We start from the raw sequence: 14,689 nt of genomic DNA on the forward strand, positions 1-14,689 counted from the left end.
ACTCATGGCTCTACCACCAGTTTGGTGTGTTACTTTGGGAAAAATGCTAAACCTGTCTGTGTGTCATTTTCTCCATCTTTTAAGTGGAGAAAATAATCTCTCCCACTCTATTAAGCCACACCTACATAAAATGTACCTTTGTTTACAAATGTAAAAGGTAAACTAACTTGTGGACCCACCATTTACATACTATACAAGTCAAGCATTATAGGGCTATTGTAAAATTAATCCATATTTGCAAAGGGCTTTGAATATCTGATGGATGGTGTTATGAACTTTCAAAGTATTATTAGTATGTGGGTGATCTTGTACCGGGGGAAAAGTGTGTGTGGATTCTTCTTTCTTTCTTTATGGTGGATAAAGATCTGGATGGATTTGTTTTTTCTTAAAGTTGTTGGGTTTTTTTAAATTAAATATCTCTAGGCCCTGTCTAGCCTAGAAAACGCTATTGTCTTATCTACACTAGGAAAATCACCCAGTCCCCACAATGGGTATAGCTGAACTAGTATTGAACACGGTATAACTAAGCATAGTACAGGATGAAATGTATTCATTACTATTTCAGAAGCTATCAAATAAATTAGTGGTTAATTTTAATGCTCATGTTTCACACACTTGATATTTTGGGTATCATGACATATAGTTCTTCAGTTGTCCAGGAAAAACAGGGTGGACAAGACCCAACTGTAGAATTTTCAAAAGCATCCAGCATTTAATAGAAGTAGAATTGGGCCTCTAGTTAGTGTTTTTGAAAATTCTATTCCTAATTTTTAATGTAAAAATCAAATAGAAAGCCAAGCAAATAAATAATTACTCTTTCAGACCTTATTTATGCATCATAAAAGAGAAATAAGCGCACAAACCTATATGTTTTTCTTTGCAAGTCACTTTTAAAAAGCAGCTTTTTACACTGGGCCAAATCCTATTCCCACTGAACTCAGCAGCAAAACACATTAACTTAGCTGGGAATGGGATTTGGGCCTTTGTGAATGACTCTATAACAAACAATAGCAGCCACTGATACCAGCCTGGCAGCTAAATTTTCCCCAGTGTAGAAATGTCTTTGGGGGCTGGTGATGGTGTTTTATTTCCCCAATTGTTATGTTTTGGATTAAAAGTTAAGAGCCCAGACCGGCAAGTTAGATATACAATAGCTTATTGAGTTTATTTAAAGCTACATTCAGACAATACTGAGAAATTGGAGACAAAGAATTCCAGGTCAGACTAATTCTGGAAAAACTCAACTCCTACACATTTTGAAGTTGCATATTACATTAGAAGCATTATATCATAACAACCCCCCACTGTGCAAGATGCTGTTTCCAGATGTAATATGATCAATAGCCAAGGCTTAAATTCAGCCAGAGCTGTCCAGAGCAGAGCTTCAGTAAATATTTTTAAACCTATGGGGCTGAAGCCCTAAGCCCCGAATAGGGGGAGGGGGAGGAACATGGGGGGTTCCAGGAAATACATGAGAATTTAAGTCCTGTCAATAGCCTTATACAAATTTTCCATTTCATGGTTGTCACACCAAACTCATATTCCCTTACAGGTGTGTCTGGTTTTGTGTGTGTGTTAGTTGTGAGGGTTTTTTTAAAGGGAACACTAGTATTATATGTGTGCCTTTAAGTTCTGCAGAAACAATCCAAGCACAACTTGTAGGTTTTGTAAGCTAGTCCTCTTCCAAAAATCTTGTAAATACTTGGGGTTTTTATTAATTACATTTTGTAGAAAGAGCTGTAATTGTGATGAGTGGACCGTCTTCTAGGTTTCTACACCTTTGGGAATATTTGCCATTTGTGCAGATGGGAAAATAGCACGAAGACTCTTTTTTAAAAAAGAAATGGAGCCCTATTGATTTACTGTTCTATTTCTATGGCAAGTAATTACAACAGTGACTATATTGTGGCTTAGTTATGGTTGTAACAGAGCTTGCAAGAACCATGTTAGTTTCTTCAGTTATAAATACAGGTTTAACTCCCACACCCTCCTACGCATCAGAGCTTTATCTCTAATGAAACTGAAAGATCCTGTACTTTCACTTTCCACTTTCTTGCATTATCCCTGTCTTCTCTAGATAACTTTTAGGGCTAACATCAATTAGAAAACCAGATCTGTTTTCTTTATTTGAATTTAGAAGCACTAAGAAAACTGCCTTTTCATTATTTCAATATGATTTGTATGATTTATATTCATTACTTTAATATGATCACAAGTAAATTTAACAAATAGAAATCCTTCAGTGGGTTAGCTCAAGTTTGGGGGAGAAAATGTCTTCCAAGGCATTTAAGTATTCAGACAAAATATTTGCTTTCAGTTCTTTCAGTGAAGAAAGCTGTCTTCCTCATTCTAAAGTAGATAAACACCCTTCACTTGCGTAATATTCAAGAATTTTAGAGAGCATTTAGGATTACAAAGGATAGCCGAATAGCTATTTTTAGCCATCTGTTGAGATGCTGTTCTCAAGATTTTCTTTGTTCAAAACTGTGTAATGAGTTTTCAAATGAATTAATAGAGTTCAGTAATGACAGGAGGGAAACAAGGCTGCATATATTTGTTAGAACATAGAGAGTATGAGGCATTAGAGCAACAAAATGTTGATTTTTCTAGGTTAGAGTTTAACAATAACTATTTTAACTTATTGCTCTTGAAAGCATCTTTTGGCATAAGAAAACATTTGATTCACTACTGTGTTTTTCCTTTGTAGAGGTCAGAATATCCTGGATCCAGCTATGGAATATGTGAAGGTACCGTATCACTTCAAAACATCAAAATCCTTTCCCAAATATTTTATAGTGTACGTAATCAGCGATAGCCAATTATTAATCTATTTTCAATGTCCAATCCTATGCAATCCAGTAGTACTGCAATCAAATTTTTCAGATTGGTGGAAAAAAAAGAATTAATTATATCATGTGACGCAAACACTTAGAAAATAGAGTACTTGGTAATCAGCTTCGCCACCAAGGACTGTTTCTTTTTGGGGAGACTATATTCTGATATTCACAGGCTTCTGTTACATCATAAATATTCTCTATTTAGTAACTGTTTTTTAAAGTTTTTTTTTTTAATATTTGAATTAAATTGGTTAAATGATCCCACATTTCTCACTGTGAGGTAGGGCCTTTGGGGAAGTAGAGGAAAGAAATAGGTCATATCTCAAAAAGATTACCCTCCACCCCCAGCCAATCTGAAATTTAGGGCTTATAGATTTAGCACTTTCCTCTTTACAAATGCAGCTACAAATTCATCTCTGGTCTAAAAAGCTAGAGCCAAGTCTGGATTTGGTCCACACTAGTTAAGGTGAGGCTGCTAGGTTACACACTAACACTAATTATACTCAGCGCTGATTAGGCCTCAACTGGAGTATTGTGTCCAGTTCTGGGCGCCACGTTTCAGAAAAGATGTGGACAAATTGGAGAAAGTCCAGAGAAGAGTAACAAAAATGATTAAAGGTCTAGAAAACATGACCTATGAGGGAAGATTGAAAAAAATGGGTTTGTTTAATCTGGAGAAGAGAAGAGAGAGGGGACATGATAGTTTTCAAGTACATAAAAGGTTGCTATCAAGGAGGAGGGAGAAAAATGTTCTTGTTAATCTCTGAGGATAGGACAAGAAGCAATGGACTTAAATTGAAACAAGGGCAATTTTGGTTGGACATTAGGAAAAACTTCCTGTCAGGATAGATAAGCACTGGAATAATTGCCTAGGGAGGTAGTGGAATCTCAGTCATTGGAGATTTTTAAGAGCAGGTTAGACAAACACCTGCCCGGAATGGTCTAGATTGGTTCTTGGACCTGCACTATTTAACATTCGTATTAATGGCATGGAAGAAGACAAAATCATCACTGATAAATTTTCAGATGACACCAAAAATTGTGGGGGAGGAGCTAAATAATGAAGAGGAGAGGTCACTGATAGAGTGATTTAGATCACTTGGTAAGCCGGGTGCAAGTAATTTGCATTTTAATACATATGTATTAAAGTTACACATCTAGGAATAAAGGATATAGGCCATTCTTACATAATGGGACTCTATCCTAGGCAACAGTGCCTCTGAAAAAGACTTGGGGATCATGGTGGATAATCAGCTGAACATGAGTTCCCAGTGTGACGCTGTGGCCAAAAAGGCAAATGTGATCCTGGGATGCATAAATGGGAATCTCAAGTAGGAGAAGAGAGGTTATATTGGCTCTGTGTTTGGCACTAGTATAACCACTACAGGAATACTATGTCCAGTCCTGGTGTCTACAATTCAAGAAGGATGTGGCTAAATTGGAGAAGGTTCAGAGAAGAGCCTGAAGAATGATTAAAGGATTGGAAAACATGCCTAATAGTGATAGACTCAAGGAGCTGACTCCATTTAGCTTACCTAAGAGAAGGTTAAGAGGTGATTTGATTTCAGTCTGTAAGTACCTATATAGGGAACAAATATTTGATAATGGGCTCTTTAGTCTAGCAGAGAAGATCCAATGGTTAGACTTTGAAATTAGACAAATTCAGACCGGAAAAGAGCCTTAAGTTTTTAGATAGTAGTTAATCATTGTTGGAACAATTTACCAAAGATTGTGATGGATTCTCCATCACTGGCAATTTTAAAATCAAGATTGGATTTTTTAAAAACAGATGGTATAGTTCAAACAGGAATTATTTTGAGGACATTCTATGGCCTTTGTTATATGTGGGTGAAACTACGCAATCACAGTGGTTCCTTCTGGCCTTAGAATCTATGCATAGGCGCCGACTCCGTGGGTCCTCCAGGGCTGGAGCATTCACGAGGAAAAATTGGTGGATGCTCTGCACCCACCAGCAGCTCCCTGCCACAGTTCACCTCTGCTCCACCTCCACCTCCTCCCCTGAGCGCGCCGTGGCTCCACTTCTTCCCCCCTCCCCCCAGCGCTTCCCGACGCGAAACAGCTGATTCGCGATGGCAAGTGCTGTGAGGGAGGGGGAGGAGAGGGAACGCGGCGCAGTCAGGGAAGAGGCGGGGCTGGGGCGGGGATTTGGGGAAGGGGTCCAATAAGGGCAGGGAGGGGGTGGAGTTGGGGCAGGGCAGGGGTGGAGTCGGGGCGGGGGCAGGGCCGAGCACCCACCGGCGCCTGGAAAAGTTGGCATCTATGTATATGGCAGAGAGGAAGAAAAGGTTCTGTGTTGGTCATTCACCAGTGGGCTTGGTAACAGGAAGTGATGCTGTGACAAGATAATAGACTAAGTGCTAATTCTGATGCCTGTAATCTTTCCAGTAGGAGTAGGCCCCATACTTTTGTCAGTAGTTGATGTGTTTGTTAATCATTAAGATTTTGGAGCTGGGGAGGGAAGCCTGGGGGAACAAGTTTGTAAGACAGGAGGAGGGCATAGTAACCCCATCTCTTCCACTTCCCCTCTCCTGCTCCCTCATTTTAATGAACTGTCAAGTAGTTTAGGCCTAGAATTTGACATGCCTTAGAATAAAAATCCCCTGATAGGAAAAATCCTGTGGATTCTAAATAGCTAGTTAAAACATACATATAGAAATAAGAAATAATTGCTATTTGTGTAGGACCTACACAAAACAATATCTTGTGATTTGTGCAATGTCAGATGATAAATATGATTTCCAGAATTGTTTTGACCTCACTCTTGATCTTGTTGCACAAAGAAGGGAACATCTCAATAGCTGCTAGTCTTTAATTTTCTTTTAATTTAGTTTTTAAACTTTTTAAGAACATTTTTTAAAATCTTTTTGGTTTTTGCATCTTTAATTTTTTGTGTCTTCTCAATTTTTTTCATTGTGCTTATTTATAACCTGCTGTACGTCACCTTGTGAGGATTAATATATTATAATGTTTATAAAGCTCTCCCAGCTCCTTGGATAAAAGATGCTATAGTTGGAAAGTAGTATTTGTAAACTGCAGAACAATAAAGTCCCTGTAAGGTCCCAAAGTTCAGTGCAGAGGTTCTTGTAGCATCCAGCTGTGCTCCTACCCACCACTGCAGTATGCACTTAACAAGTGTATTTGGCAAGAGGCACAAAGTCTTAGTTTGCTTTGCTTGAGCTCATGGAGTTGAAGCAGACTCAAGATTTTTCCATTAGTTACCTCACCTCTTTTTATTTGATAATCTTTGACACAAGCCTGTTATAGAAGGAAGTGGCACTGATAAGAGATAAGCAACAAAATTAACCCTTAGAAGTAAATAAAATGAGGAAGGGGAAAAAATCAATAAAAAGAGCACCAAGAGCATTTCACTTTGTTGATATGTGATATCAGAATAGATAGGATTCCTGCGGTTCTAGCTGTGAGCAAGAGAACTTTGCTAAGACCAAACTGTCTGATGCATAAAGGGAACATAGCTCTGTAGCCCTGTGGCAGGGTGCCATGAGCTGCTTCAAATTGGGCTCTATTAAAACAGCACCTGGTCACCTAGAACAAGTAGGGCACTGAGTGGGTTGAAGGTAGGAGAGAGCTGGTAGCTTGATGAGTTAATGAGGTAATTAGCTCACCAGCTGGAGAACCCAGGAAGGAAAGTAGGCAATTTAAAAAGCTAAACCAGGGTGCTGAAAGGAGGCTTCTCATAACTGCTGCTATATGTCTGTATTGTACCTGGAGCTTAAGAAGGAGATAAACAAAAAATGCACATGGTGAAGATACCTTGGTGGACCTGTGTGTTGCTCAATTTACCAAGGGGACTTACCAGCCAGGGTTTTCCAAGAGAGGACAGTGGTGCCCATTCACAAGCCCTTAGACCTTCCTACTGCAAAGTGTTAAATTAGATGGCTGAAAATAAATTTAAATATAAGTACCCAAACATAAAGTATGGTTCTAACGATAATCACATAGAAAATGTGACCATTCATGCTACATTTTCTTATACTCCATTGTTTATCAGGTTGTTTGGATTGTAAACTCTTTGGGGAAAAGGGCTTTCATGTGATTCTGTTCTCATCTACCATGGCATAAAACCAGTGTATAATGGGGTAGATTTAGTTCCCTTGCGTTCAAGTAGTCTGCACCTGTTGGCATTACCCAGATGATAACATAGCCATGTGCAATCGAAATGCAGCATGAAAGCTGGCTCCTGCCAATTGCAGCTTTTCCAAAATATCACATAAGTGCTACACTGTACTCCTGGGGGAAGTCTGCACCAAAAAATTAAAAATTCTGCACACAATAGTTTAAAATTCTGCATATTTTATTTGTCAAAATAACACAATATAATCACTCCAGTTTCAATAATTTTGATTATTTATTTCAAAATACCTGTCTGTAACCATAAAGACACCAAAAAATATTCCCCTGGGAGTAGAGTTAAAGAAACCTCTATGACAACCCAGTTCCTGTTTCTCTGTTATGTTTTTGTTGGGCACCTCAGTCTGGGTGTGTCACACGTGCCAGCTGGGCACATCTTGGGGGAAAACTCTGCCCTTCTGGTCTTTTAGTTGATTCTCATTTTTTCACCCTGCCTTTGTAAAGTTACCATATAGAGGTTTCCAAAGAGAGGATACTGCCCAGGTAAGGGGGAAGGGTCGCTGGAGGAGGAGTACAGTTGGAGGATGCTGGAGGGGGTACAGTTGACGGGTGCTGGAGAGGTTTGTGTGTGTATGGGGAGGTGGGTATTTGGCAGATTCTGGAGGGGTCTGTGTGTGTGCTGGGAGGTGGGTATTTGGTGGATGGTGGAGGGGGCTGCACAAGGCCCCCTGTCCCAGACACCTGTAACCCCTTCCCTACAGAGCCCAGCTTTGGGGCCAGACACCTCCACCCCTCCCTTCAAAGCCCAGCTGTGGGGTCCCCCCCACAGCTCAGACACTTATACCTCCTTTTCCTCAGACTCCAGCTGCATGGCCTGACACCAGCATACCCTCCCTTCAGAGTCCTGGGATCCAGAGGGAGAAACAGCGTGTACACAGCATGCAGAATCAGTTGCACACATACAAAATGGGAAATGACTGCCTAGGAAGGAGTACTGCAGAAGGAGATCTGGGGGTCATAGTGGACCACAAGCTAAATATGTGTGACGCTGTTGCAAAAAAAAGCAAACATAATTCTGGGATGTATTAGCTGGAGTATTGTAAGCAAGACACGAGAAGTAATTCTTCTGCTCTACTCCACGGTGATTAGGCCTCAACAGGACTATTGTGTCCAATTCTGGGTGCCACATTTCAGAAAAGTTGTGGACAAATTGGAGAAAGTCCAGAGAAGAGCAACAAAAATGATTAAAGGTCTAGAAAACATGACCTATGAGGGAAAAAATTGGGTTTGTTTATTCTGGAGAAGAGAAGACTGAGAGGGGACATGATAACAGTTTTCAAGTACATAAAAGGTTGTTACAAGGAGGAGGGAAAAAAATTGTTCTTAACCTCTGAGGACAGGACAAGAAGCAATGGGCTTAAATTGCCGCAAAGGCGGTTTAGGTTGGACATTAGGAAAAGCTTCCTAACTGTCAGATTGGTTAAGCACTGGAATAAATTGCCTAGGGAGCTGATGGAATCTCCATCATTGGGGATTTTTAAGAGCAGGTTGGACAAACTCCTGTCAGGGATGGTCTAGATCAGTGGTCTCCAAATTTTTTTGATCGCGCACCCCTATCAGTAAAAAATTTTTGAGCACGCAACCCCTGCCGCGCCAAAGCAAGAAAAAAAAAAAAAAAAAAAAAAACTCGGATTCCCGCCCAAACTGCCAAAGCGCAAAAAAAAAAAAAAAAAAGTGCTCCTCCTTCTGCTCACCCCCAAGGATCCTCTTGCACACCCCACTTTGGAGACCACTGGTCTAGATAATACTTAGTCCTGCCATGAGTGCAGAGGCCTGGACTAGATGACCTCTCGAGATCCCTTCCAGTTCTCTGAGTCTCTGGTCAGACTACTGGTCAGACCAGACTTGTATGGAGTTTCCTGCATGCCACCTCCTTCCTTCAGGGTGTGCTGGGAATCCTCCAACTCCCCCTCCTTCCTGGCAGTGTCCTCGATTTGTGAACTGGGGAGCTGGGCTCTGTCAGTCTGTAGTATGAACATATGCTGGTTTCCATGGAGTACTTGTTTCAAAAAGTGCTCCTGCTTGGAAATGACAAACATTCCCAGATGAGCTGCAATTCAGTTTTAAATAGAATGGAGGGGATTCATTGTGGAGTAAGGAAAAAAATAATATAGTTACTGGCTGGATTCAAGAAAATTACAATACGCCAAGTGTCTGCACAATGAACAAAGCATAGTGGTGTTAGATGCATACCAGGAGCTGCAGCCAGATGTCGCCATAAAAGATGGAGCTGTTTATAATCTGTTATTTAACACACCCTTGTAGGTTTGTTGTATCATTTTAGTTTTTCATCCGTACTTTCTTTCCTTGCCAAAAACTGTTGTCTGGAGCTGAAGTAAATAATTAGTTGCATTTAGAGGTAAATTGAGGGACCTGTTTAGAAAATGCTCTACCCAGAGTGACAGCAAAAGGATTCGTTTTCCTTCCTATTAATGCTGCTCAATGACAGCAGATATTTTAGACTGCTCATTTGTAACATTAATCCTTTGAACATGTTCTTTCTCAGAGAAGACTCTATAGGCACGTTATAGAGTTTCTCATACTTGAATCTAAATTAAAGTTCCCAAATGGCAGTTTACTGCATCTTGACTAATGATGCATTATGTCATCCAGTTGATAAAAAGAGAGCTAATTATGCATAAACCAGTTCCAAGGGGGAAAAAATGTACTGATGTGTTGGAGCCTGAGTCCTGAAAAGTGGCAACATGACTTCAACCCGTCCTTTGTGCTCACAGTACTGCTGAAACCATGGCCACAATTAAATGGCTCTTTCAGAATACCCTTTTATTCCAGAAGTGAAAACAGGCCAGTCTACTTTGAGTTAGGCTGCTAACAAAGTCATGAAAGAGATTTATAAAAACAATAGAACGTTGTACATTCTGTGAGATTTTAGAAGTTTTATGAACCAAATAATGGATCCATTGGCTGCCTGTGCCGGGATTGTGGGTTTTTTTTTTTTTTTTGTGCCTGAGTCTGCACATCCACAGAACAAACTCCATCGCTCTGTGGGGGATGGGCGAAAGGATCAAAAGGTGCCAGCTGTGAATGTGTAACAGGGCTGTATTTGAGCTCTTGCAATCAAATTTGTATGAACTAAATATAGCCACCCACCACTCCCCTATCCACTACTAAGATCTTTGAGGTTTTGTAATAAAGTGTTTATTTTCTCTTATTGTAGCTAGGAGAGGGTGGGAAGACGGAAGAATGGATTAATTGCCTCCTTACATGGAAATCTTGCACAGTGTTTCCATACAGTTTGCTGATAGTGACAGAAATCATAATTTAATGCATCACTGATGAGTTGTGGGCTTACTCTGGAAATGTGTATTAAAGCTTCAATGGAAATAATTACAAAATCTATGACTGACTGTCTGCTGAGTATGGTCATGAAGAAAGTTTATATTTAGAGATCAATGTGGAGAAACAGTTTCACCACTGCCATAAGGAAGTGACAACTGCAGTGCTGTCATCCTTCATTTGTGATGCTCCATTGAAAATGAGTTGTACCTGCTTACCCCAGCCCCATATCACCTAACTGTATCTTCTATAGGTTTTATTCCATCTTACTTGTGAGATTTGCCCAGAGAGTCACACTGTTATAGCGATGGCAGCAGCATTATGAGGGCTTAACCCTAATGTGTCTGAAAATAAAACTTTGCTTGGCATCAGAGCCTCTCTGTCAACCTACTTTTCCTGTAGCTTTGCAGTGCGGTCCAGTATTTTAGAGAGTGATCTCCCCTGCAGGAAGCATTGCGGCTCATGTGGGGACATTTCCTGGGTGGTAAATCAAAATATTGTAGAGACCAACCTTTTATTACTATTCCCAAATTAAAACAGAACTAACTTTTGCAGCTGTCTGGCTCTTATATGGAAATTGGCAGTAATCATGATTTCTTACTGATTTTCTTGCCATTGTTGGTCACTCACATGCCAAAAAGACCATTTGGAAAGAGTTCCATGAAAATAATAGGAAGAAAATATTTTTTTCAACCTATTGGCATCACAAATGTTAAAGGGTTGGGAAAGAATCCTTTCACTGTGGCACTGAAGATGTTTTGAAAGGACTCCCCCAAGACACCGTGAAAATCTTTTACAGAAGCCTCACCCTGTCCAGAAATCAGCCCATTCCAGAAAAACTCCCAACTGCATCATCTAGATCTGCTCATGCTGATAAAATGAGCTTCTGTTTAATGTTGTCCTCCGGAGATTTGCACAATGAGATGCATGTTATGACTTGTGAGCAGTGAGTTTGCCAGATTTCTAACCCTGTCCGTGAGCATTATCCATTAAGAATCAGAGTTGGGATGGAGACTCCAATAGAATTTGTCAACACCAAGCAGCAAGAGGATTTTTCAGATCCAAAATTTTCCAGTTTTGTTTCTTTGTCCCTGTTGCAATAGTAGCAGCAGCAACAGATAGGCGGGCAAATAATAAGGGTAGCAACATGCGGGATATGCCTCCATTAGTAGAAATCTGAAAATCTTCCTACATACCTGATTAAACATACTTTACAAAGCTTCTGTAATAATTATGAACAAACTGTCAAACTGGAAGAAACCCACTGGCATGGAGGCTATTTTATAATGTCACTTCAGGAAGCTTTTTAGAAAGTGTTTTTTATATTTAACTTTTCAACAGAACGTCACCTGAAAACATGGCTTTAATACAACCCTTTTGTGGATCACCAAAACAGTTCAGAAAGAAGAGATTGTCAGTAATTTAGACGATTGTTGAGCCAGTTCATTATCTCTCTCCAGACAAAAAAAAAAGTATTTGAAAATTTGATACTTGAGGAGTGTCTGATGGTATGCATTGCCCTCTAGTGTAGGTCGGTAGAATGATACTGAATAGAGTTTTTCACTTTTTAAAAAATAAAGAGAATTGAGAAAGGATGATCACTTAGATGGTTTATAGCAACAGTCATTTACTTCCAGCATGGCTGTCAGAAGACTTAAAGCTTTTATCTGTACTGTGGAATGAGAGTGCTTTTCTGAGGCAAAGTGGAAAATGACAACTACATTGTTAAACATTTTTGGATCCATATATGCCTTGTGTTTCTTAGGATGAACATTCCCTATTTTTAAAATTTTAAATATTTGTTTCTACTGTTCCCCCCCAAAAGCTCTATCAGCCCAGTGTATTTGGTCTAATGGTTACAACTGGGATTTTCAAAGGAGCCTAAGGGAGTTAGATGCCCAAATCCCATTAAAATGTAATGAAAACTATGTAGCTAACTCCCCCAGGCACCTTTGAAATTGCACCCTATATGTTTAAATTCATGGAAATCCCTCTAATTTTTCAATGGAATAATATTGTCCATGATTGTTGCTGGAATTTTACCCATGCAAATATAGGTTTCAGGGGTATCCTCACAGCTTTTGTTGATGTGGTTGACATCAGGTCAGTCTATGAAAAGTTGGAAAATAGTAATTCACATATAGTTCTTTTTGTTACAGTGACGTAAATCCAAGCTGTTTTTTCCCCAGTGAATATGCAAGAAGTGTGCCTACCACTATGTAAAACTATATAATACAATTTCCTATTGCATGTCTAATTCATGCTTGGCCAGTAGACAATTTCCTAGACTAGTCTTTTTGATTTTTCCATGCCTAGATGTTCCTGATTATTTTTCTGACTAAGATCGGTGTTTGAATACACGGTAGGCATTAGAATTCTCTCTCTTTTGAGTGATAATCATCTCATGATTTCTAGTTCACCCAAGAATGAATGGTAGTCATTATTAATAGAAAGTTACCCCCCACCTTTCATTGGGTGATCTTTCTGTAGTGCTGACTCTTGCACTCTTTTTCTCTCCACTTGTGTTACTGCAGCGGGTAGGATTGGTGACTCTGGTGTATAGAGCAATGCCTATTCTTACATACTGCTGTAGTTTTGCTGACTTGGGTATGCATAAAATGATGTTTCTGTGACTGTCATTTACTTTCCAGGATTGCATGTTAAAGAATAATCTTATCTCTGTAGTTTCATTATAAATCGCTGACTCTATTAATAACCACATTCTGATTTTATTTATTTTTAATCATTAACTCTAAGTTCTGTTTGATCCTGAAACATCAAAGCTTATAAATTCACTACAGTTGCAATAGCTGAGCTTTGAGATGAAAATCTATCTGCCTGTAAAAGTATATTGCGCCAATTTCTATGGTACCTTGGCGCCAGTAGGCATACTTAGAGCTCGGATGGTGCTTTCATCCGTTAACTAATTAATCCTCACCTCACCCCTTTGAGGTGGATAACTATTATCAACCCATTTTTACAGATGGAGAAAGTGAGTCAGATCTAGCAGTAGAAACCAGGAACTTCTGAATCTTAAACACATGCTCAGTCCATCAAATCCCTCTTCCTCTGCAGCTCTATCTGTAGTAAAGGCATCATACATCTCTCCCTGTTCTATGGCAAAAGCCACACATCTCTTGTTGGTCATTCTTTTGTGGTAAACAACAATTTTGCAAACCAATTTCCATTGTTGTGTATCCCTGGAATTGGCCAAAAGTGCTACTTTTTGGAGGGAAGAAGTATTCCGGGAGCTGTGAGATAAAACATAAATCTCTGCTGTAAATACCATCGGTTAAAGTCTGTATTTCTATGAAACATGCCACCTGTTTCTATGTCTCAGGGATCATCCAGCAGGGCCGACTTTAGTAAGCGTGGGGTTCGATTCGAATACCCGGCGGCGGTCTGGGTCTTTGGTGGCACTTCGGCAGTGGGTCCTTCACTCGCTCCAGGTCTTCCGCGGCACTGAAGGACCCGATGCCGAAATGCCACCGAAGACCCGGAGCGAGTGAAAGACCCGCCGCCGATGTGCCGCCGAAGACCCAGACCGCCGCTAGGTGAGTAAAAAAATTAAAATGGCGCCTAAGTTAGGTGCTCTTCTTTAGGGCGCGGGGCCCACTTAGGCGCGGGACCCGATTCAGGGGAAGCAGCCTAAAGCCGGACCTGCTCTCCACAGTTTCATGACAATGCTCTTAATCCTCCCATGTATTTCATTGGAAGAAACTGGAGTGTCCTTTATTTTTCTTCAAAATATCCACATTTATGGCTTCCAAATGCTGAGAGTCATGCTGCTATTAATAAGGTCACTGAATCAAAATGGCATTGCCAATGAGGCAAAAGTATGGGTAACAGTAGAGTGGCCACCTGCTTTTCAAAGAAATTAAAAATACAGGACAATTCTTACTTTTAAAGAATGGCAACACACAAGATTTTATTTGTGGTTCAGAATCATGCACCCTATAAAATCATAAATTTGTATTGAAGATCGTTGTCTTTTGCATGATTATATTTGCTGGGCCGCCGGGGCCGGGAGCTGGGGGGTGCGCTGGGCCGCCGGGGCCGGGAGCCGGGGGGTGCGCTGGGCCACCGGGGCCGGGAGCCGGGGGGGTGTGCTGGGCCGCCGGGGCCGGGGGGTGCGCTGGGCCGCCGGGGCCGGGAGCCGGGGGGTGCGCTGGGCCGCCGGGGCCGGGAGCCGGGGGGGTGTGCTGGGCCGCCGGGGCCGGGAGCCAGGGGGTGTGCTGGGCCGCCGGGGACCGGCCGGCAGTGCTGGGTGGGCCGGGGGTGGTCGGCCGGGGCCGGCACCCCAGGGCCCGAGCCGACCCAGGCTGGAGCTGCCGGGGGGGCCAGCCTGGGCCGCACCTCCTCCCCCCACACCCCCCCCCTTACCT

The 14,689-nt window shown here is 41.1% G+C and overlaps 1 protein-coding gene across 1 annotated transcript in view; it reads left to right on the forward strand.

The window, feature by feature from the left end:
• The window catches only part of BCAR3 (BCAR3 adaptor protein, NSP family member), a 114,483-nt gene that overhangs the window by 48,389 nt on the left and 51,405 nt on the right, over window positions 1-14,689 (forward strand). The window contains exon 3 of the mRNA XM_054036425.1: window positions 2,708-2,747. Within this exon, the coding sequence (XP_053892400.1) occupies window positions 2,708-2,747 (40 nt within the window). The remainder of the gene's footprint in view (window positions 1-2,707; window positions 2,748-14,689) is intronic.

The sequence above is a fragment of the Malaclemys terrapin genome, chromosome 8, assembly GCF_027887155.1.
Source record: "Malaclemys terrapin pileata isolate rMalTer1 chromosome 8, rMalTer1.hap1, whole genome shotgun sequence".
NCBI classification, from domain to species: Eukaryota; Metazoa; Chordata; order Testudines; family Emydidae; genus Malaclemys; species Malaclemys terrapin.